The 26063-nt window shown below is 36.6% G+C and overlaps 1 protein-coding gene and 1 long non-coding RNA gene across 2 annotated transcripts; both read left to right on the top strand.

The window, feature by feature from the left end:
- The first annotated feature begins 5619 nt into the window (after positions 1-5619).
- LOC134242914 (uncharacterized) lies at positions 5620-7124 on the top strand. Its single transcript, XR_009986944.1, has 4 exons — positions 5620-5890; positions 5996-6101; positions 6313-6442; positions 6739-7124. It is a non-coding gene; the product is annotated as an uncharacterized LOC134242914 (long non-coding RNA).
- A 5190-nt stretch (positions 7125-12314) lies between these two features.
- On the top strand, positions 12315-13154 carry LOC134242918 (uncharacterized). The gene has a single exon (XM_062725115.1). The coding sequence runs from the start codon at positions 12315-12317 to the stop codon at positions 13152-13154; it is 840 nt and encodes a 279-aa protein (XP_062581099.1).
- The last annotated feature ends 12909 nt before the right edge of the window (positions 13155-26063 follow it).

A 26063-nucleotide genomic window follows, 5' to 3' on the forward strand; every position in this document is an offset into this window, starting at 1 on the left:
AGCCGGTGCGTTTTTCATGCCAAAAGGCATTACTTTATACTGGTAAAGTCCATCTGGTGTAGAAAAAGCAGATATTTCTTTTGCTCTTTCTGTTAACGGTACTTGCCAGTAGCCTTTCAACAGGTCAAATTTACTGACAAATTTGGCGTTTCCAATGCGGTCATTACAGTCATCGATTCTAGGTATTGGAAATGAATCAGTTTTGGTAACAGAATTCACCTTTTTAAAGTCTGTACATAATCGGTAGGAACCGTCCTGTTTTGGTACAAGAATACACGGTGAGCTCCAATTACTTTTACTAGGTTCAACAATGTCATTGTCCAACATATACTGCACTTCCCTTCTTAGGTACTGCAATTTTATTGGATTGAGCCGGTACGGATGTTGTTTGATAGGCAGGGCGTCGCCAATTATAACATCATGACAAGCTGCATTAGTTTTCTTTGGAACATCCGAGAAGATTTGATGATACTCATTCATCATGTTTTTAACTTGTTCTTTTTGGTGAATGTTCAAATGTCCAAGTTTGGCATCCAAATTAGCCAAAACTTCTGAGTTTTTCAAACGAACACTCTGATTACAATCTTTCTCATTCATCTCTACACTCGTATCACTTTCAATACAATTTTGAACAGTCTTAGCATTGGCTAAAGTGGAAACTGGTTTTACAAAATTTCGGTCACACCTTTCAAAATACTCTTTTAACATGTTAATGTGACAAACCCGTTTCTCTTTACGTCGACCTGGTGTCTTAACTACATAGTTTACATCACTGATCTTGCTTTCAATTTCATAAGGGCCATAAAATCTGGCTTGTAAAGGATGACCAGGTATAGGTAAAAATACAAGAACCTTATCGCCTGGCTTAAACACCCTATTTCTGGCATCTTTGTCATACCACATTTTCATTTTCATCTGAGAACTCTTCAAATTTTCTTGTGCTAATTTACAAGCATTGTAAAGTTTTTCTTTGAAATCAGACACATAATCTAAAAGATTAAGATCACTAGTCTCAGTCAGCCACTTTTCCTTCAACAATTTCAAAGGACCTCTAACTGTATGACCGAACACCAATTCAAAAGGACTGAACCCAAGAGACTCCTGGACTGCTTCTCGTGCAGCAAATAGTACAAGATGAACCCCCTCATCCCAGTCTTTTTCATACTGGTAACAATAGGTCTTCAGCATTGTTTTTAGGGTTTGATGAAAACGTTCTAGCGCTCCCTGGGACTCAGGATGATAAGCAGTTGATCTATATTGCCTTATACCCAACTCATGCATGACTTGCTGGAACAACCCCGACATAAAATTTTAGCCTTGATCCGACTGAATTGCCTTTGGTGCTCCTACAAAACTGAAGAACTTGGTTAGGGCCTTAACTATGCTCTTTGCCTTTATATTCCTAAGAGGTATGGCTTCAGGGAATCGAGTGGATGTACACATAATGGTAAGTAAATACTGGTTCCCAGATCTGGTCCTAGGCAAAGGTCCTACACAATCCACCAACACTCGACTAAACGGTTCTTCAAAAGCTGGAATTAGTTGGAGAGGGGCGGATGGTATCTTCTGATTCGGTTTACCTACCATCTGACAGACATGACACGACTTACAAAACTCAGAAACATCCTTCCTTAGCTTAGGCCAATAAAAATGACTCAAAATCCTATTATAAGTCTTATTGATACCTAAATGACCAGCCATAGGTGTACATGTATCGTGAGCTAAACTCATGACATCTCGACGATAAGCAGCTGGGACCACTATCTGGTGAACAACACGCCACACTTCATCTGGGGGAGCGTCAGGTGGTCGCCATTTTCGCATAAGGATGCCATCTTTCATATAGAAGCATTCTCCAACTTTAGTAGCCTCTTCTGGTGGAAGTGCCCTCTTACTAAGTTGAATGATATCTGGGTCTTTATGTTGTGCTGAAAGTAACTGCTCTCGACTTATGATATCCTTGTCTTGGCTTTCTGGTAGGTTTGACTCATCTTCATCACCACTAAATTTTGGTAAAGGTTCATTTGTCACCGACATCTTGATATTTTGTGGTTCCATGCTTGTTTGAGTGCCATCAAGGTCAGATAAGAAAGTGTCATTCAAATCAATATCAACAGAGGAATTCGTCTCGTCAAAGGCTTGAGTATGGTCTGCCTCCATTTCTCGTCTTCTGGCCATCGCTCTGGTAACAGCACAGGCTGGATAAATGTCATCATCTTCATCATCGCACATAACATCTGGAGTGATTTTCTCACAAACTATAGGATCTGGTACAACTTTTCCACCAGCTAAATCGTTGCCTAACAACAAAGAAATGCCTGGAACGGGAAGAGTAGGTCGAACACCTACGATAACAGGTCCAGTAACTAAATCTGACTTCAAACTAATTCTATGCAGGGGAACATCAATGACGCCTAGCTCCACACCCTGTAACAAAACTGACCCACCAGTAGAAGTCTGCTCAGACAAAGGAAGCACGCCCTCTAACAATAACGTCTGTGCAGCACCAGTATCTCTCAAAATCTGGACAGGTTTTATTTCGCTAGAGTCACCGAGTGAAACAAATCCCTGAGACATAAAGGGCTTATAATCCTCCATAGAATCAATAGAACTGGACTGTGAACCCTGGACATCAGGAGTGTCAGAACAAATCGAACCTAAGGTTTCTCTATCACCTCTAACTGCAGCACAAGCATGTGGCTGAGTTTTATCAAAGTCATTTTTTCTCTTAAGTTTAAAGCATTCACTGATCAGATGACCTTTTTTCTTACAATAACTACAAGTAGGAAGTGACCCTATTCCAGAAGATCCTTCAAAACGTCCTGGACCGGACTTAGAACCACCTTGGGATGGAGACTGGGAACTTGTGAAAGACTGAGACCCTGAACCACTCTTTTTATATGTGTCTGAATTTGTAGAATTACTGCTAGTCTGAGATCTTGATACAAAATTCTTTTTATGAGACAGAGCATAAGTATCAGATATGACTGCTGCCTCTTCAAGAGTTTTCACATTCTTATCTTCTAGATGTGTTTTCAAATCTTGAGTAACACATTCCTTAAACTCTTCTACCAGGATGACTTGGCGCAAATTAGCAATGGTTTTATCAAGTTTCTTAGATCTAAACCAGTGATCAAATAAATCTTCTTTCTCTCGTGAAAATTCAACAAATGTTTGATTATCAAACTTTCTATACTTTCTGAACTTTTGTCTATACGCTTCAGGTACTAATTCATATGCTTTTAATATTGCTGCTTTGACCTTCTCATAGTCTGAACTCTCAACTACCCCTAGTGCAGAGTATACCTCAGCTGCTTTGCCAACCAGTACACTTTGTAACATTGTTGACCAAACATGTTGTGGCCATTTAAGATTTTCTGCGACTTTCTCGAATTGGGGAAAATATTTGTCTACAGATTTTTCTTGAAATTTCGGAACTAACCTAATATTTTTTGCTGCGTCAAATTCATTCTTGACAAATGACAGTTCTGGTTGGTGCTGCAATCTTAATTTCTCTAACTCAAAGTGCTCTTGTCTTTCTAATTTGTCTAATTCAAATTTCCGTTCACGCTCTCGTTCTTCTCTCTCTCTTTCTCGCTCTTCTCTTTCAAATCGCATTTTCTCTAACTCTAATTGAAACTGATATTCTGTCATTTTGTAAGAGCCTAATTCTGATTTAACCGTATATTCTGGAAGATCGTATTTTTCAAAAATGTTTTCATCTACTAGTTTGTTTGCAACCTTAATTCTAATGTCTTGCTTTTTCTGAGAGGATTTAACATCTAACCCAAAATGCAAACCTAATGCGATCAAGTCATCCTTTTTTAACGTATCAAAAACCTGAACACTTGGCGAACTAAGAAAGTTTGTGACCGAAAATACCATGTTGATTTTTGCTGGCTTATAGTCAAATTTAACAATTTAATTAACAAAATTCTGACAATGAACTGCAAAAGTGCAAGAAATTCTTGATCCCGGACGAGCCCCCAATTCTGTTATGGGTCAGAATAACCCTAAATGCCAGCAAAGATCAATCACACAGTTTAAACTTAACAATAATTTATTTACAGTAATATACAAATCATTAAGTACAAACTTAGCAAAAATCTAAAAATACATACATCAGAGTGTCCGTTGCTGCACACAATGTCCCAGTGAAATTATATCCCAGTAATACCTCAGTGATGCTTGTACGACAATTGTTTATGCATCGAATTGACAGGATATTTATACAGTAATATAAATCTAGAATATTCTAGAAGTTGTAAGTACATGATATTACTGGAAAGTTCTGGACATACACAAAGTTCAAGAATGTTCTAGAAAAAATGACTAAACATATGGACCACTCTGGAATGTTCAAGAAACTTAATGTTACTAATAATATACATGATGAAATAATACAAATACAACACACCTCACAACAGATGCATATAATATATTTCTAGAATATAAAGAAATTGTAAACTTCTGTGTTGTTCAAAGATCTGCTCTTCTAAAACCATCCTTATTAATGTATACAATTATTTTTTCATTTTTCATTCCATTTTTAAAAACTACGCAGTGAAACTTAATCATATTACTCATTTATGGGGGGGGGGGGGGGGGGCTATGATTTTATAGTGTGAAAACTACAATAGCGAAACTCTTCATTTTTATACCATGAATAATTTACATTAATTATAAGTTTAATGCACATGCACAGTTTGGGGAAAATCTACCGTCCAGTTATTTTTAAGGGACCGTCTCAAATACATTAAACCATGGGATTATATAGGAAAATTCCAATTTTCGCACTTTAAAGCAAATTATACAAATACTACAATATACTTTTTGTTCAAACTAAAATATTTTATGAGTTTTACTGTATTGTACATTATATGTAAGAAATCAAACATTCTACCGTCTTAAGCTTGTTACCAGAGGGGACATCTAAAAATGCCAAAAATTAACGAATGTTCCTATTTCTATAGAGTACTACAAAATATGACGGGCACAAAGGATTTGTAGGAAAACATACTTAAATTAATGGAGATGTTCTCAAATTTCTGTTTTAAATTTCAAAAGCGTATCTTTATTACTTTTTCTTAAATAACATTTTATTAACCCTTTTAAAAAGAACTTTAGTTTACACAAACGTCAAAAAGACACTGTAACGACGTTAATTGACCTATCAATTTCAAAATCGTTAAAAAATCAGTTTTAAAGAATTCTAATTACATTCTAAACTTTTTTTTAAAGTTTGTTTAATTTTATTAATTGAGCGAAAAAAAATGCTCAAAAACAGTAAACACGCTTCATTTTACTATGGTGTGCGAAATGTTGCGCAATGAAAACCCTTAAACATGGCCCAAGTTGTTATTTTCAAATTCTTTGACAAAGGTTTGTTTGTATCATACGAAAGCGCATAATTTGTTTCATTTATTTATGAAAATTTATCCGTCCCAACCAGTGGCGTAGCATCTTTTTTTTTATTTTTTGAAAGTGGGGGGGGGGGAGGCAATAAAGGGGGGAGTTAAGGGGGGGTTAACTTTTTCTCAGTGACAACTATATTTAGTTCCAATTCTTATACTACATTTTTGGTACATTTCTAATAGTGTATGTTAGTTTTGGAAAAAAAGTGTCGGGGGGGAGCCCCCCTGGTCCCCCGGATACTATGCCCCTGCCAACACTGGCAGAAATATAACTAATCTGACTTCAAAATTCCTTCCTCTGTTCCCCGAAGTACAGGTTACACTCTTCGCTCTCATTTTTTAAAAATATTCATTGTATTTTTTTTTGCAGAAGCAAGGAATGTGGAGCTAATGCATGCTGCTAAGGATGGAAAGTTCTTGTGTTTATTGGTTGTTCCTGAGACACCAGTCACAGTTGTACCTTATTTCCATTTTAGGTAATGCCTTTTGATTTTTTTTTAAGTAGAGGAACAATGCATTTTTCATTCAATATAAAGCTTCGCTGTCATTTTTTAACAAATTTTCATTCTATATTTTTGTAGAAGCAAGGAATGTGGAGTTAATGCATGCTGCTAAGGATGGAAAGGTCTTGTGTACATTGGTTGTGCCTGAGACACCAGTCACAGTTGTACTTTATTTCCATTTTAGGTAATGTCTTTTGATTTTTTTTTTAACATTCAGTATAAATGTAAAATTCTAGAGATAAGTTTTTTTTCAACATTGTTGGATACTTACTACATGATTTTATCTAAAGAAAAGTATTTAAAATATTTCCTCACATTTTTAAAAAGGCCAGGTATGGTGATATGGAGATAATTCATTTTTTATTCAAAATCTTATTTTCCATGCATTTGTACAGGGAGTCTATATACACTTGAGAGGTGAGCGTCAGATTTAATTTTGAAGATGGATGACTTTCTGATGTTGTGATGAAGATTGTTGAAAGAGTATATCAACATAGAACCAATCCATATGAATGTGCAAGTCAGGTGAGGATTGGACTTCAACATTTTTTCAAGAGATGTTTATATACTGCTAAGCTTAGTGAAAGCACACCATAAACATTTTAAGTATCTCAGTAAGTTTCATGGATATTACAGATGTATCACTATCATATGTTTGACATTGAGTCGCTTTGTCTAAATTTCCATTATGTTTAGTTATACATGTGTTGTTACTTAAGTTTGTCTTCAAAAGCTTGTGCTTTATTTCAATAGAAGTAATGAAAACCTATTTAAAAATTGTATTTTATTTTCTTTATAATTTTGAAAATTATTATTATTAGGACTTGTACAACACCTGAGTACCCAGATGACTGTTTAACTAATTGGTGAACAAGAAAAGATGTCAGAGAGGGGAATCCAAAACAGATGTCATGATCAAGAAAATGTACTGTTATCAATGATATGATAAAAAATTTGTAAACTTGTAGCGATTTAGAATATCTTATCTGTAATATAACTCTTCAATACTTAATTGTTCACACATTATCATCTTATCTGTATATTAATTTCCCCCTCTTATATAACCCCCTGCTGATTGTAATGACTTGTGTATTGATTCCTGATCTTAAGGATCTTATACATGTAATGTGCTCCTGATCGTCAGGAGTGGATCTTGAGTATATATATAGTGCGACAGAATTTTAGAATAAGATGGGAAGATGGAAATATAGAAGACTTCGTAGATAGAACTGTTAGAGATAGATAAAGTTACTTACTTACTTGGAATATAACCTAATATTTCTTGGATTTATATGTACATGAGATTATTTAACTTGGATTTTATTTTTAGTTAATTATTTTTCCTGAATTTGTGATGTGCTGTGTAAATAAACTGTAGACTAGAATTTCGGCAAGATATGAGGAACAAAGATAAATTGATTTATTCATGCAAACTGACATTATGAAATGTGTTATAAGACTGCCTGATGCGGCGCTACAAACTAACTAGTAAATATCTTGGAGATTTATAGATGAACATGCAAGCATTCTTGGCTTTAAATGTTATTCATTCAGAGTTTTTGCACAAATTCAATTGTCAGTACAGTAATTTAAACTGGATGTGTGATTTTTTAGTACAGTTATGTAAAATGAATATGTTACTTTATTTTGATTGTCAGTTTCTCAACAGTACATAATTTATTTTTTTGCAGAACAAAACACAGAACTTTTTTCTGAAATTTTTGTGCGCAATGAATATACAGTTTTTTTAATGGATGGCACTGTAGCTATCCGGTCTATCAATATATATTTTTTCGGATAGCTACAGATCTGCAGCTAATATTTTGACCAAATGGAATTATAATTGTTTGAAATATATATTGATGAAAATATCAGTATACAGTATACATATGTACATACATCGACATCCTCAGTGCGAAGCTACGCACATCATCATTAATAAGATTTTTGCTTTTGAAGCAGGATGAAAATTTACTATTCTACACCTGCATAAAATTATCTCAGAAGATTTTGTTTGAAAGAAAAATAGATCGATGGCTGATATACCGGTACGTATGTAAATTGCGGCTATAATATGTAACAGCGCTGACTCTATTATAAGGAACTTGAAATTGACATATACTCATCCAAGTTCAAGATTTTGTTTCTTTGAATCCAGAAAGGGGGGGGGGGCATTCTTTGAATTTGCCTAAAAGGAGTCCCAAATTTTTGTTGTGCTTATTTCATTGAAAGGCTCATGCAGTTACATATGTAGAAATTCGATTGTGAAAACAAAATTGGATTTACGGGTTCGGAGATTTTAGATTTATTCTCCTTTCTTTCTCTAAGTTCATAATTTTTTCCCAGTCTGATGACTCTCCCACTTTTAAAACGATACTACATCCCTGGATCTTTATATCTTTCTGTAAGTGCACGTTATAACAACTCTATTCCTATTCAACCCCCCCCCCTCTAAAAAAATCTAGATCCGGTAATCATGTAAAGCAGTACTGTATTAAGATTTGTCTTTAGAATAACAGTAGTATCCTATAATTGAATTAATTAAAACAGAGATAGTGTACAGCTTTAAATATATAATATTAAACGAAAACAGGAGATTGAAAGGGGATGAAATTGGAGTTAATAGAAATAGACCTCTGTTAATAATTTAATGATATCGAGTAAAATCAGCTAAGTGATTCATCTTAAAAAAATCAATTATTGGAACGAGCACCATCTAAAATAATTACAGTCTTTATGACGTCACAATTGACGTATCTATATTTCTAAATTAATAAATTTTGCAAATAAACTCCGAAACGGATGCACAAGAGTTCTTACTTACCCCTCTAATACTACACTACATACAAGATGATGTCCGTAAAGTATATTTAGATTTCACTCGGATAATAAGTATCGTACAATAAATTAAAAGTCTACTTCAATTTTCTGAAAACAGCCATGAAATAGCATCAACGTGAGTATTGTGGCGTTTCCGGTTGGTGGATCTAAACTACTGACAAATTTTAATGAAACTGACAACAAACAATCTATTATTTATTTCATAAAATGTCATCATTGAATTATTCAATCAAAACTTGATTTAATTGATATCAAAGAAATAAGTTGTGGTTACCAGTTAAAAGGCGAAAAGTGTAAATTATTTTCGTCAATCGCCGATCTCAATATTGACGGAAGCTTCTAGAACATCACGTCCCTTTTGCTACATTGTTTTAATCAAGAAATAATTATAAATATTGTAATTAACGGGTTATTTGATTAAATAGTTTTACAACAAATGATGTTACATAAATTTAAATACAATAAAAACAATAGTTTTGTAAAAACGAGCAAAATATGCTTGGAATTTATCAGAAACATATTGTTGCCGGGGAAAAAAACTAATATTTATTGATACATGGATTATATAACTAGACAAATGGTACATGGCGAGGAAGCATTGGATAGTATGAGTATCTGATTTAATCTATGGCCATTGGACAGCGAGGTATCAAAAGTTGACGACGAGTGAATGACAAATGAGAATATTTTAAAAACTGGAAATACTTAGATCTATATCGAATGAAAATATATATGTAGTGTATATATATGTTTTTGTTATGAGTTTATAGGTAAAAACTGTATTTTCCGTACTGAGAGTATCGTGGTAACAAACCCGACGTACAATTTGTAATCACCTTAATTGCGTTCAATAAGAAAGAAAACTTACGAATAAGGTATTGTTCAAATACAATTAATTACAGCTACGAAGTTTTGTGTTTTAATAAAGACATTTCAGTTTTTTTTTTCTCTCTAAAAAAAGAGTCTTTCTCCAATGCCAACTTCTTTCAGAACCAAATTTTTGGTATTCAACAGTACATTTCCCTTATATGAATTTCCTGTAGTATTAGAGGAGGGGGGGGGGACCAGCCTTTCACTGAACATTTCCAATAGTAAAAGTATTGGTGGGAAAAAAAGTGGGGGGGGGGGGGAGGCAGCCTTTTTACGTATTGATAAGGGTACATAATTATATAATTATAAACCAAGACCCATGTACCTGTGAATTTTTACCCCTCCCCCAACTCCCCAAAATCAATTTATTTGTATATTATGTATATTCGTTGCTTTTATCCTTCAAGAAAATAGAATAAGAACATTTGAAGTGCAATATCCATAACATTGTACGAAGTTTTGAACACATAAACGTCAATTAAAGCATTTTTTATTTTTCAAGTCTTCATAAAAAGTGGTTGGGAATGGTGACGTACATTTCTTTCATGCGGACTTTTGAACAAAGCATTTCTTCCCTCTATAAGTCTGTAGTCTGTCAGTAAAATCTACAACTGTTGTAAATGGTAAAGTTCTATGTATAAATTCAATTTCCCGCGCTTGCGCGGGTAATTATCTAGTATGTATTACTTTTAACGTCATGTTCAAAGAGAAATGTAACATATGTTTTTTGAGTTTTAAATTCAGATAATATAAATCGGAGATCATGCCTCTCCACAAATATCGTTTCAAACGAACTACTGACTTTTTAAAAAATATATTGTGTGTAATTTTTATGCAACTATTGCTATATAAACCAAATATTACCGAATGTTTCACAAAACTGGTGAATCTTTGCGACATCAAAATTTAAAAGTAAAGTCATATTTCATATTGGCCACACGTATGAACAACGATTATATTAAGCGTGTAGATTTGTATTAGCGATATTTATACATATGGTAAGTATGAAAGTTGTTCTTGGCAGTGGCCACACTAAATTTAGGGAAAATCTGTCGAAAAATGGGCATTTTTGAACGTTTTTATGAAACTGTTGTATCTTCAAACCATCGCACGTGCCGAACAGCGCATTATTTAATAAAATGAATTACGTAAGGAAAAGAAGTATGTTGTCCTCTAATAATTAACGTATAATACCAGCCATGAATAGAAACTCGATTTTTGTGAAAAACACAGGGCCAAATATGATGGTTCGTGGCTTTACCTCTTTTATCAACTTGACAATAACAAATTTAATATCTGCTGAATACGTGAATGGTACCTGAAAGTGACATTCTTAAATATCAAACATATTTAATTAGCGTGGAATCAAAATCAGAAAAAACACATTTTCTCTTTTTTCAACAACTTTATAACCTGTCAATACAGAAAAGTATTATTATAATGATATACGTAATTTGAACCTAATTTTAAGAACTTAACGTGAATACACTGACGTAAAGTTCCACTGGCATAAAGCTCCTGGGTAAGATTCAACACAGTTTTGTGTGAAAAAAATCTCTTGAAAGTGAAGAAAAAATGAAAGGACATCATTTTTAAAAGTGAACAAGTAGAAATTGAGTTGAAATAAAAAAAAATTAAGTCAGTTTAGCTGTTATCATGTAAAGTACGTTAGGTAGGTGAGTTATACAAAAGGTAACATTTTAGGAAATAAAAAGCATGCTTTATTATTTTTTTTTATCCATTATATACATGTATAAAAATTTTCACGAGAAAATCTGATGTCAGGAACAAAACAGTAAGCGTATATCTATCTTCCTATTGACTCTTAATATATCTCATATAATATATCATTACGCTAAAAAAATGTCCTTCCTTTCTTCACAAAGTAAAGATTTCCGAACCACTTCGTTATACCGTATCTGTCATTATAACACCACACTCTCTCTGTCTCTCCCCCTCTCTCTCTCCTTCCCTATCTCTTTCTCTCTCTCTCTCTCTCTCTCTCTCTCTCTCTCTTCACGAAACACTTATTAAGTTCCTTTTGTTGGGATCTCTGATCATACTTTATCTATTCTTGTACTCTTTTTGAATGAATCGTGGTTATTTATAGAGCGGTGTTTAATATGACGGCCGTCTGACAACCAGAATCTATCATTGACGACTGACTCCTCTATCTCTCTCATTCGTTCTTTCTTTTCCCTCTCATTCTTTCTTCTCTCCCATTCTTTCTTAAAACAATCATTCTTTCTTCTCTCTCATTCTTTCTTCTCTCTCATTCTTTCTTCTCTCTCTCCCTCTTTTTCTTTCTTCTCTCTCTCATTCTTTTTTCTCTCTCATTCTTTCTTACCTCTCTCATTCTTTCTTTTCTCTCTCTCTCCTTTGTTGTCTCTCTCCGATTTAGGTTCTTCCACCAACTATCTCCTTCTCAGTGACGTAACATCGTGTCTTTAAGTGTAGGAAGTGGGAAAGGAGGGGGATCATATAAAAAATAACCTTCCTGCCTGACAAACCAAAAAAGTAAACTTGTTTAAAAAATTCGGGGGAATTGGCATTTTTTTTATTTTCAATACCAATTTCTTTTTCATATATAATACATTAGATGTACTCCTATTTGACCTTACTGCAACAAAAAGTTGGGGAGACTTCCAGCCTTTCCATGTACATTTTTACAAGTAAAATTTAATGTATGGCAGAAGTAAGGGGGGGGGGGTCCCCCTCGTGGCTTCTTAATCTTACCGTCTATGTAAATCTTCCTCTCTCTTATCTCTTTTTCCTTTTCCCTCCTATCTTACTTCTACCCCCTCCCTCCTATCTTACTTCTACCCCCTCCCTCCTATCTTACTTCTACCCCCTCCCTCCTATCTTACTTCTACCCCCTCCCTCCTATCTTACTGCTACCCCCTCCTTCCTATCTTACTTCTACCCCCTCCCTCCTATCTTACTTCTACCCCCTCCTTCCTATCCTCTACCCCCTCCTATCTTACTGCTACCCCCTCCCTCCTATCTTACTTCTACCCCCTCCCTCCTATCTTACTTCTACCCCCTCCCTCCTATCTTACTTCTACCCCCTCCCTCCTATCTTACTTCTACCCCCTCCCTCCTATCTTTCTTCTACCCCCTCCCTCCTATCTTACTTCTACCCCCTCCCTCCTATCTTACTTCTACCCCCTCCCTCCTATCTTACTTCTACCCCCTACCTCCTATCTTACTTCTACCCCCTCCCTCCTATCTTACTTCTACCCCCTCCCTCCTATCTTACTTCTACCCCCTCCCTCCTATCTTACTTCTACCCCCTCCCTCCTATCTTACTTCTACCCCCTCCCTCCTATCTTACTTCTACTCCCTCCCTCCTATCTTACCTCTACCCCCTCCCTCCTATCTTACTTCTACCCCCTCCCTCCTATCTTACTTCTACCCCCTCCCTCCTATCTTACTTCTACCCCCTCCCTCCTATCTTATCTCTCTTTCTCGCCCTCCCATCCCCCATCTCCTCTTATATTTTTATACAGCAATTAAGATTGAATAAATCCAATGATTGAATAAAAAATTTAGTGGTAACAAAGTAAGATTACTGTTTTTAGTCAATGACAACACGTCTATTTCCTTTTAATGATGAAATTATTTTCTTGGTGTGATCCAGTCATACTGACTATTGTCATACTCCTCACCTTATGTTGCGGACAATACCGCCTGTTGTCAACTTGTACGGCCGCTTCGCGTGTTTTATGTATACACGTGTTTTCAGGCACACGTAAAACACATGTAGCGATAAATATTTATCATTTGAACATATTTACTGCTATCTTTATTACAAAAGAGTCAGAAACAAGCTGTTACAACTTACAGGTTCTTCTAGTGTTCCTTAAAAAACATATTGTGTTAAATTTCATTATTAAAAGAAAAAAAAACGACCCTTCATTTGCTTACAAAACACAATAACTTACTATTTTTTTGTATTAATTCGCTGTTATATTTTAAAATTTATTAATGATTGTTGAATGAAATGTAAGAGAGATGAAGGTGGAAGGGAAAGTAGGTCACCGAAGGGTTGCTCCTCTAGCCAATACATAAATATACAGTTACTGACGTTGTTTGAATAATAACACACTACATATACTCATATTAGCAAAGGCCGCAAGTACATTTAACTGGTGAGAGATGAGCAATGAAATACAAGAAGAGTTTCATTATCTGATCATTCTATCAATACTCAGCCGCCCGCGCAGTGGTTACAACGTCAGTTCTAGAGTCTGGAAGTAAGGGCGTCGATCCTTAGGTCGCCTGTTCGAATCTCACTTTGGGACGTGGAGACCTTTTTCTCTGATGAGATTGTATAAACCGAGGTCCCGTGTCGCAATAGGTGCTGTAGAGAAATAGATCCCCCCTGCTCAACCTCCGTAAGTGTCGAGGCTAGCTAGAAGAAAATTTGAAGCTCTCCACCGGCAACTGATGGCTGAATCGACAGTGACTTTAAAAAGTTTTTTTTTCTCGCCATAGGCGTCAGAAACGAGGCGGGGGGGGGGGGGGGGGGCTTGCAAAGATAGACATAGTATAGGCATTTAAAATTGGGAGTTACCCTTTTTTTGTTGGTTTAGCCCTCCCCCCCTACTCTCAATTTGCTTCCGACGCCTATGCTCGAAATAAAATATTGAAAAATCTCAAGATTTTTATGTAGATCTTAACAAAAATGTAATTGAGAGAAACATTGACCTGATTAAAATATATTTAAAACAAAAGATTTACAAACTAAATAGTGAGCACTAGTGTAGAAGTTATCAATTAAATTGCTGTTTTTATGTTACCTAGGAAACAATGAGATGTACGCTAATGAGGAAAAACATTGTTTAAACAAAATAAAAGCAGGCACTCTTTTGTCATGGGAGGTTGTTAAGGTGTTCAGAGGCCGCATTTCCGCGTAAATAAAAAGTCTCCTCGTATTAATTTTCAAAAAAGTTTGTTACTAAGTTTTATTTTGTTGATAATTGTTGTTCAAATTGAAAGACACAAGTTAAATATCAACACTTCCTGTGGCATCAATCAGTCATTGCCTTTGAAATGCTTGTAAGGGGGAAAGCATATTGATATCCTTGCAAGTTTGTTAAAAGGATGATGTAAATTAAACGCTAAGCAATGGTTTGATTGTACATGAAATATTTAAAACAACTCCTCCTTTTTATAAATAACTACAGTCAATGACCCCAAATAGGCAAATACACAAAATAAAACAATACCTTAGCTTTAGTCTTGCACAAAGCCCAAAGTTAACACAAATCGCACTTTTTCAAAAATTATTCTAAAATATTAAAAAGCACGATATATATGCATTTCATTTAGGACAAATTTCATTTAAGATAATTATTCTAGAATAGCGTGATATACATTTTAATGATTCTATATATTGTTCAACGTGCAGTGCTTCTCGAGAATTTTTCTCTCATATTGAAAAGTCATCGATAACCAGAGGAGAGCTCCAAATTTTGTCCTATACTTAGCACTCAAAGACATTGAACTGGATCACTTCGTTATACTTTGCGACTCTATAGCAGACACGTACTCTAACCAGTGCACAACGCAGGCGGCTCTATAGCAGACGCTCCAACCACTGCACCACGCGGGCAACTTCATGGCAGACCTCTAACTACTGCACTTCGCGGGCGACTCTAAAGCAGACCCTCTAACCACTGCACCACGCGGGCACCTCTAAAGCAGACGCTCTAACCACTGCACCACGCGGGCACCTCTAAAGCAGACGCTCTAACCACTGCACAACGCAGGCGGCTCTAAAGCAGACGCTCTAACCACTGCACAACGCAGGCGGCTCTAAAGCAGACGCTCTAACCACTGCACAACGCAGGCGACTCTATAGCATACCCTCTAACCACTGCACCACGCGGGGACCTCTAAAGCAGACGCTCTAACCACTGCACAACGCAGGCGGCTCTAAAGCAGACGCTCTTACCACTGCACAACGCAGGCGGCTCTATAGCAGACGCTCTAACCACTGCACCACGCGGGCGGCTCTATAACAGACGCCCTAACCACTGCACCACACAGACGGCTTAAGAGCAGACGCTTTAACCACTGCACCACGCGGGCGGCTCTATAACAGACGCCCTAACCACTGCACCACGCAGACGGCTTTAGAGCAGACGCTCTAACCACTGCACCACTATATAATAGACGCTCTAACCACTGCACCACGCAGGCAGCTCTAGAGCAGACGCTCTTACCACTGTACCACGCGGGCACCTCTAAAGTAGACGCATCTAACCACTGCACAACGTTGGCGGCACTAAGGCAGACGCTCTAACCACTGCACAACGCAGGCGGCTCTAAAGCAGACGCTCTAACCACTGCACAATGCAGGCGGCTCTAAAGCAGACGCTCTAACCACTGCACATCGCAGGCGTCTCTATAGCAGACACTTTAACCACTGTGTCACGCGGGCGACTTTAGAGCAGACGCTCTAACCGCTGCGCCATGCAGGCGACTCTAGAGCAGAAGCTTTATCCACTGCGCCGCGAGGGCGACATAAACTTGTTAAAGAAAAGACAAGAATAGAATAACTTCCCTCTCTTTATGTCACATCATCTTGTTTACATAAAAATACATTGGTTTTAATTTTTCTACTTTCAAAGAAAATCACTGAAGTCCTCTTCCTGGCATTTAATAATTTACTTATTTACTTTTGTAGAAATACCCAATGCATTTTTTTCAACGTAATGTCAAGAGGCCTTCCGATTGTAGCAGTATCCCTACTGTGTTGGATTATTACAGGTAAAATGAATAAAAGCCCACCTTCCAAATGGTTAAAATTAATGTAAAACACAGAAAAGGGGAGGGGTCTATAACTTTTGAATTTGTTGTAAATCGAGGTTTTGACACTGTTGTGGCGACTGTCGATTATCCTTTGCTGAATATACAACTCTGGTTATTTTGGTTTCACATTTAATAAACAAGCACATAAACAAAACAATACAAATACATGATGAGACTGAAAAGAAAAGCAATGAAAAAATGCCACATTGGAAAATTTGCACATACCTGTAAATCAAATAAGTACAAAGCTGACAAATTATCTATATATATTAGTGTTGGCAACGAGTACCCGGTTAACCGGTTAACCGTCGAACGTTGCGAGTATCGGTTAGTAAAATTGCTATTCGGTTACTCGGATAAAATAAATTCTACATAGTAAAGGCATAGAAATGAATGTTTTATAATTCATGAATGTATACTAACTTACACATTTCCTTAAATTTACGTATCGTTAGACTTGATCTAGTGTATGGTGGTTGTGAATCAAATTGTTTCGAATAGTTTTAACAGTTTGTATAATTGATAGCTTTGATTGCTTGGGGTATACATATTATGAAGGCCTGAGTGACACGTATAATTACCTCATTTGATAATTTAACGAGATGCCGCCGCAGACATATTAAGCTTGGAGTTGAAACAAAAGAACAGCTGATTCAAAATCTGTTAAATCACCTAAGCTTAAATTATTCGGAAATCAGACATTTATTGGACACTCCACATATCAACTATTTAATTATGGAGTATGTACATAATTATTCTCCTTGGTTGCGACATATTTCGGGGGCTGAAAAAGAAAGTGTAAAATGGTGATTGACGATGACGTATTTATTTGATTCACTACCACCATGCACTATTTATTTGTCTTTGTATGTCAAATTCCCTTTTAATTTTCTTTATTTTAAAATCGTAAATCTTTGACAATATCGTATGTGTGTATTGTAAATAAATGTCCCTATACAGTATATTTGTGCATTACTTATACCGATAAGTATAAAATAAGATAAATAAAACATATTGATACTTTTACCAGAAATCATCCGAGTAACCGGGTACTCGATCGGAAGATGAAGCGAGTAAACGGTTACTAAAAATCGTCCGATTTGCCAACACTAATATATATATATAATTTCATATACTAGTTTTCTAACTCCGAACCTATTTATACAGATTTACTATTATGATAACAAACACTGAATGAAACAGAAGACCTGACTCTAGTTCTTTTACCTTATATATCACAATCTTATTATTCTTATAAATCTGTATCATCTTAAAATCTGTTCTCCTAACTTTACCTGGCGTTCAGATTTTAGAACGCAGTTCGCAGTTCGCTATTCGCAATTCAAAAGTGAATTGCGTTCTAGAACGCAGTTCGCAATTCAAAATTTAAACATAAGCTGTGTGTTCTGAAATTTTGTGGGTGGGGTACTAGGGGCTCGATACCACTTCTATGAAAAAATAGTGATGGTACCATCTCTAGTTTCCGAGATATGGTCCTCTAGATTTTAGCCCTACTATATTGTAATACTATACGAATAAACATCGGGCTTGGGGACATCGAAGTCCCCTACCCTGGGGTCTGAAATTTTGAGGGTGGTATATAAGGGGTCAGTAACAACTAATAGAAAAAAAATGGTGATGGTAACATCTCTAGTTTCCGAGATATGGTTCTCTAGTTTTTAGCCCTACTATATAATACTATACGAATAAACATCGGGCTCGGGGACATCAAAGTCCCTTACCCTGAGGTCTGAAATTTTGTGGGTGGGGTACTAGGGGCAAGATACCACTTCACTTCTATGAAAAAATGGTGATGGTATCATCTCTAGTTTCCGAGATATGGTTCTCTAGTTTTTAGCCCTACTATATAATACTATACGAATAAACATCGGGCTCGGGGACATCGAAGTCCCCTACCCTGGGATCTGAAATTTTGTGGGTGGGATACTAGGGGCAAGATACCACTTCTATGAAAAAATGGTGATGGTACCATCTCTAGTTTCCGAGATATGGTTCTCTAGTTTTTAGCCCTACTATATAATACTATACGAATAAACATCGGGCTCGGGGACATCGAAGTCCCCTACCCTGGGGTCTGAAATTTTGTGGGTGGGGTACTAGGGGCAAGATACCACTTCTTTGAAAAAATGGTGATGGTACTATCTCTAGTTTCCGAGATATGGTCCTCTAGTTTTTAGCCCTACTATATAATACTATACGAATAAACATCGGGCTCGGGGACATCGAAGTCCCCTACCCTGGGGACTGAAATTTTGGGGGTGGAGTACTAGGGGCAAGATACCACTTCCGTGAAAAAATGGTGATGGTACCATCTCTAGTTTTCGAGATATGGTCCTCTAGTTTTTAGCCCTACTATATAATACTATACGAATAAACATCGGGCTCGGGGACATCGAAGTCCCCTACCCTGGGGTCTGAAATTTTGGGGGTGGGGTACTAGGGGCAAGATACCACTTCTATGAAAAAATGGTGATGGTACCATCTGTAGTTTCCGAGATATGGTTCTCTAGTTTTTAGCCCATCTATATAATACTATACGAATAAACATCGGGCTCGGGGACATCGAATTCCCTTACCCTGGGGTCTGAAATTTTGGGGGTGGGGTACTAGGGGCAAGATACCACTTCTATGAAAAAATGGTGATGGTACAATCTCTAGTTTCCGAGATATGGTTCTCTAGTTTTAGCCCTACTATATAATACTATACGAATAAACATCGGGCTCGGGGACATCGAAGTCCCCTACCCTGGGGTCTGAAATTTTGGGGGTGGGGTACTAGGGGCAAGATACCACTTCACTTCTATGAAAAAATGGTGATGGTACCATCCCTAGTTTCCGAGATATGGCCCTCCACTTTTTAGCCCTACTATATAATACTATACGAATAAACATCGGGCTCGGGGACATCGAAGTCCCCTACCCTGGGGTCTGAAATTTTGGGGGTGGGGTACTAGGGGCCAGATACCACTTCTTTGAAAAAATGGTGATGGTACCATCTCTAGTTTCCGAGATATGGACTTCTAGTTTTTAGCCCTACTATATAATACTATACGAATAAACATCGGGCTCGGCGACTTCGAAGTCCCCTACCCTGGGGTCTAAAATTTTGTGGGTGGGGTACTAGGGGCAAGATACCACTTCACTTCTATGAAAAAATGGTGATGGTATCATCTCTAGTTTCCGAGATATGGTTCTCTAGTTTTTAGCCCTACTATATAATACTATACGAATAAACATCGGGCTCGGGGACATCGAAGTCCCCTACCCTGGGGTCTGAAATTTTGTGAGTGGGATACTAGGGGCAAGATACCACTTCTATGAAAAAATGGTGATGGTACCATCTCTAGTTTCTGAGATATGGTTCTCTAGTTTTTAGCCCTACTATATAATACTATACGAATAAACATCGGGCTCGGGGACATCGAAGTCCCCTACCCTGGGGTCTGAAATTTTGTGGGTGGGGTACTAGGGGCAAGATACCACTTCTATGAAAAAATGGTGATGGTACCATCTCTAGTTTCCGAGATATGTATCTCTAGTTTTTAGCCCTACTATATAATACTATACGAATAAACATCGTGCTCGGGGACATCGAAGTCCCCTACCCTGGGATCTGAAATTTTGGGGGTGGAGTACTAGGGGCAAGATACCACTTCTATGAAAAAATGGTGATGGTACCATCTCTAGTTTCTGAGATATGGTCCTCTAGTTTTTAGCCCTACTATATGATACTATACGAATAAACATCGGGCTCGGGGACATCGAAGTCCCCTACCCTGGGGTCTGAAATTTTGGGGGTGGGGTACTAAGGGCAAGATACCACTTCTATGAAAAAATGGTGATGGTACCATCTCTAGTTTCTGAGATATGGTTCTCTAGTTTTTAGCCCATCTATATAATACTATACGAATAAACATCGGGCTCGTGGACATCGAATTCCCTTACCCTGGGGTCTGAAATTTTGGGGGTGGGGTACTAGGGGCAAGATACCACTTCTATGAAAAAATGGTGATGGTACGATCTCTAGTTTCCGAGATATGGTTCTCTAGTTTTAGCCCTACTATATAATACTATACGAATAAACATCGGGCTCGGGGACATCGAAGTCCCCTACCCTGGGGTCTGAAATTTTGGGGGTGGGGTACTAGGGGCAAGATACCACTTCACTTCTATGAAAAAATGGTGATGGTATCATCTCTAGTTTCCGAGATATGGTTCTCTAGTTTTTAGCCCTACTATATAATACTATACGAATAAACATCGGGCTCGGGGACATCGAAGTCCCCTACCCTGGAGTCTGAAATTTTGTGGGTGGGGTACTAGGGGCAAGATACCACTTCTATGAAAAAATTGTGATGGTACCATCTCTATTTTCCGAGATATGGTTCTCTAGTTTTTAGCCCTACTATATAATACTATACGAATAAACATCGGGCTCGGCGACATCGAAGTCCCCTACCCTGGGGTCTGAAATTTTGGGGGTGGGGTACTAGGGGCAAGATACCACTTCTTTGAAAAAATGGTGATGGTACCATCTCTAGTTACCGAGATATGGTTCTCTAGTTTTTAGCCCTACTATATAATACTATACGATTACTGTTCGGGGTGGGGACATCGAAGTCCCCTACCCTGGGGTCTGAAATTTTGGGGGTGGGGTACTAGGGGCCAGATACCACTCCTCAGAAGAAATGGTGATGTTACCATCTCTAGTTTCCGAGATATGGTTCTCTAGTTTTTAGCCCTACTATATAATACTATACGAATAAACATCGGGCTCGGGGACATCGAAGTCCCCTACCCTGGGGTCTGAAATTTTGTGGGTGGGGTAACAGGGGTCGTTTCCACTTCTGTGAAAAAATTGTGATGGTACAATTTCTAGTTTTTGAGAAATGAGCTTCCAGTTTTTACCCCTATTATATAGTACTACATATATATGATTAAACATCGGGTTTGGGGACATCGAAGTCCCCTACCCCGGCTTCTGATATTTACAGGGTTTGATACAAGTTACATATGACACGTCTGCATTATTTGAACCATGCAGTTCCTTTCTCCTTCTTAAGCTTGTTGTTACCAAACCCCTTACACCAAGGGATTTAGACAATCTACCATAAGATGCTTGCATATAAGTTTTACTTTATCTGTCCCTGACGTTCTTGAGAAGAATTAAAAGAATTTTCACATATATTTCAATTGCAAATTTTGGTCCCCTATTCTGACCTTCGGTTGGAGTCTCCAGAACCCTATTCTTGTCTTTTCGTGATGATCCCCAATTGCAAGGGGACCTGGCCCTTTAATTTAATAATTTTAAGTCCCTTTAAACAAGGATGCTCTCTACCAAGTTTGGCTAAAATTGGTCCAGTGGTTCTTCAGAAGAAGTTGAATGTTTTTAAAGTTTGCAGACGGACAGACAGACGACGGACAACTCTTATCAGGAAAGCTCACACGAGCTTTCAACTCAGTTGGGTAAAAATGGAAACTCAGTTAAAGTAAACAACGTATTATTATTTCCCACTTGAAAAGCGTGGGGAGGGTATAGTAATCGGGATGTCCGTCTTTCTGTACGTCCGTCTGTTATGCTTTGGGGTACCTATCTCTTATCCGCACCTCCTCTTTTATTTGGCATCACCATATTCTGAAATAGTCTTGGATATGAATAAATGTATCTGAAATCTTTTCATATGTTTTATGCATACAAAAGGAGGCATATATATTAGTAAAAATACCATGTTTCAGTTGTAAAACACTTTGAAATTGCTGAAAAAAAGCATTTTTGTAGTTTTTTGTCTATAAACATATGTCCCCCCCCTCGTAAAACAAAAAAAGGCTTTGGTGTGAATTTGTGAAATCACAGTCGTAAAAAGAAATTTATGTTTCACGGGGGGGGGGGGGGGGGTATATATGCTTTAAATTTTCCATCTTTTCCGTGTTCTATATAAGTTGAAAAACACGAGTTTTACCCAAATGTTAAATTTTTCTCTCGTTGGTTTGCCAAATCAACAATGTTTTATGAAATATCAATACCAATATAAATATAATTCAAATATCCAAACTTTTGAAAACTGAATTGGAGGTAGGCAGGAGAACAATACTAACGTTCGCAGTTCTTTAATAATACTTACATAGATTCATTACATAATGCCATTGTGCACCTCATATTTTACTTTTTGATCTGACACTTATTTCGGCTTTAGCTCAGTTCAAACCTCAGTTTTAAAGTTACTATCCATAATATTTCCATCAAACTTCGTTTGCTGATGGATATTGATGAGAGCTATGCAACTGCATCAACATTTTTTTTACCTTTCCTTTGACATTGACCTCACTTTTCTTATATTAGTGTTTAGCTCAGTTTAAAAAAAACAAAACATTCGAGATGGTGTTATCAAACTTCACGCGTTGATACATACTGATGAAAGCTATGCAACTGCATCAACTTAATTGATCTTAACCTTTTCTTTGACCTTGACCACACTTTTCTTAATTTAGTGTTTAGCTGAGTTATAATAAAACCATCCAAGATATTTTTTTAAACTTTCATATACTGATACATAATGATGGGAGCTTTTCAATTGCATCAACATTTTAGACCTTGACCTTTCCTGTGAACTTGACCTCACTTTTCTTAAATGAGTGTTTTGTTAGTTATAACATACCATTCAAGGTGTTTTATCAAACTTCACATGTTGGTACATACTGACGAGAGCTATGCATCTGCATCAAACTTTTTGACCTTGACCCTTCCTTCACCTTTACCACACTTTTCTTAAAGTGGTGTTTAGCTAAGTTTGAACGAAACCATCCAAGAATTTTTATCAAACTTCATATACTGATATATAATAATGAAAACTATTCAACTGCATTAACATTTTTGACCTTGACCTTTCCTTTAAACTTTCACCACACTTTTCTTATATTAGCGTTAACTCAGTTTTAAAGAAACCATACAAGATATTTTTTCAAACTTCATATACTGTTGAGAACTTTTCAACTGCACCAACAATTTTGACCTTGACCTTTCCTTTGATCCCACTCTTCCAAAATTAGTGTCAAACTTAATATGCTGATACATACTGATGTAAGCATTTCAACTACATCAACATTTTTTTTTGACATTTCATTTGACGTTGACCTCATTTTTATCAAATTATGTGTATGTGAATTTTCGAGAAACCATTCATAATGTTTTTTTTTTTCAACTTTATATGCTGATACATACGCATGAGAGCTGTTCTACTGTATCACAAGTTTTTGACCATGACCTTTCATTTGACCTTGACCTCACTTTTCTGAAACTTCATATGCTGATACATAACGATGTAAGTATTCAACTGCATCACTTTTCAAGATATTCTGAACAAATTTCATACAAATTTTCATGCTGCATTACTAATACCCCAGTATACCTTCGGCGGAGTATTTATGTCTTTTGGACATATATTTAATTTCTTCCTTTGACATTAAACGTGCACAAAAAATCTTGAATAAAGATCAAGTCAAACCCTAAAGGCATTAGCAATCACTGTATAAAAGAAAAACCCACTAAATTTATCCATAAGTGAGATATGGACTAGATCACAAATTATGCACTTTTTCTTTTAGTCACATTGAACTTGCACAAAATAATTTGAATCTTAGTGTGAAATGGAAACTCACTAAGTGTATACACAAGTTGCTGTCCTTTAAAAAAGGACTGCAATACGTGGACCATATGCATGTTTTTTCTAACTGAAATTCAATTCAGACATTTCTAGGTGTAGGGAATATTCCTGTAGGTTTGATTAAATTTTGTACAATGATATGCCTTCTTATGACTGATTGTAGTCTCAAAGCAAAAGTGTTAAAATTTATCTCCGATTAGCGGCCTTTAGCTTGGTCAGTTTAAAAAATTTGGTTATTTTGATACGAGTAATTCATACTGGCTGAGACTTGACACCTGTTCTGGATTGACACGGGAGAAATCCATCATGGGAAAAATAGAGATCTGATGGTTCACGAGTAGCACAGCTCTGTAGTACGCAGATTTTTTGCCGGACCCCCCCCTCCCCCTCGCCAACATATTAAATTATTTTGTGAGCCTTGATGTACAAAACTAATGCCGGTGAAATTCTGTTCTTTCTATTAAAAGCTATAGAACTAGTCGTTGAATGACGTTTTTCATTCAATTAAGTTGTTAAGTTACATGAATCTATATACCGCAACTTCGAATTCTTCCTACTTTTTAAAATGGTTATACAATATAATCAATGTTTATTTTGTATATAAAAGTATATGTAAAAGAGAGAAAATCGGATTGCGACAGTGAATATGTAAATGCGATATGCAGATTTAAAACGCGATTTGCCAATGAAAGGCATATTTTAATACGAATAGGGCGTTATTCTACGGGCAAGTTACCTAAGGTGCGAACTCTCTAGCATCCTCGCGCATGCGTAGCCTGTCGTTTGCCCAGGGAATCCGCTTTAACTTCGCTTATATATTTACTGCGTGGATCCAGGGTCCACGCAATAAAATATGGGCCGGACACGATTTATGAAAAAGTTTCTTTCAGTGACCTTGAACTTGCCAAAATTGCCTTAGGTTAAGATCATGGCACATCCTTGGGTCATGAGCAATCTTTGTAGGAAGACGTAAATTCATAATTTTTATCAAAAGATGCATCTGGACCGGACCCGTTTGCACATGTAACCAGTCAGCTATACAGACGGACAGACAGCTAGACGGACAAGTTAATTTCTATATACACCTCAAAACTTCGTTTGGTGGATAAAAAGATGAAAGAGAAATCTTATGGGTGACACAAATTATTTTTTTTCAAAATTTTTTTTTTTCAGTTAACAAACGTACCTGGTAGTCCTTTCATACGGTCAATTCATTTATATATCGACTCCACCAAAAAAGTATTTTGCATTTCTGTGAAGTCTATATACACAACTATATCTATGGATAAACATCATGAAAGGGCAATATCGGTATAATATCAAACACACGTTCATAATGACATTTTTATAACTAAAAAAAAAAATTAACTTAGATTTTAAATCTTGCTTTATAAAATTTTCATATTCATGGAGAAAGAAATCTAAAAATAAATTATAAGAACACTTTTATTAGGACCTTTAAATCATATCCAAAGATATTCGCTAAATACTGGATATCCTCTTCCACTTTAATTATTTTTAAATTCTTCCTCTGTAACCCTCCCCCTTTTTTTGATGGCTTGATTCTCATTAAAATGGTAAACCCCTAATTCCCCAATTACTAAATTATACACGTGTACATGAAGATCTAATCTGTTATATTTTAGTAGACATATTTTTGTTAAGAAATATAACTCCGAAATGACAATATAGTTGATATCACTTTCAGAGGCGAATGACATAACAATTATTGAAATAAAATATAAAAATCAAAATAATCAGAATATAAACTCGAGTTCTTCTTTTCCAATTTCTGTCGAAATACAGAAACAATGCAATAAATTATTTACAAGTATTACATGGAAGCTAAACATAGTTTCGTATAAAATCCAGGGGTTTTTCCAAAGAAAACAATGACAAAACGGGATTGCCTGCTATTAGAGATTGTTCTATCT

This window comes from Saccostrea cucullata, unplaced genomic scaffold (assembly GCF_032062105.1).
Source record: "Saccostrea cucullata isolate Sc308-1 unplaced genomic scaffold, CSIRO_AGI_Scuc_v1 ctg2589, whole genome shotgun sequence".
In the NCBI taxonomy this organism is placed as follows: Eukaryota; Metazoa; Mollusca; class Bivalvia; order Ostreida; family Ostreidae; genus Saccostrea; species Saccostrea cuccullata.

Excerpts from the sequence above, each read along its gene's own strand:
- LOC134242918 (XM_062725115.1), top strand. The coding sequence starts at position 12,315 with ATGGCAGAAGTAAGGGGGGGGGGGTCCCCCTCGTGGCTTCTTAATCTT.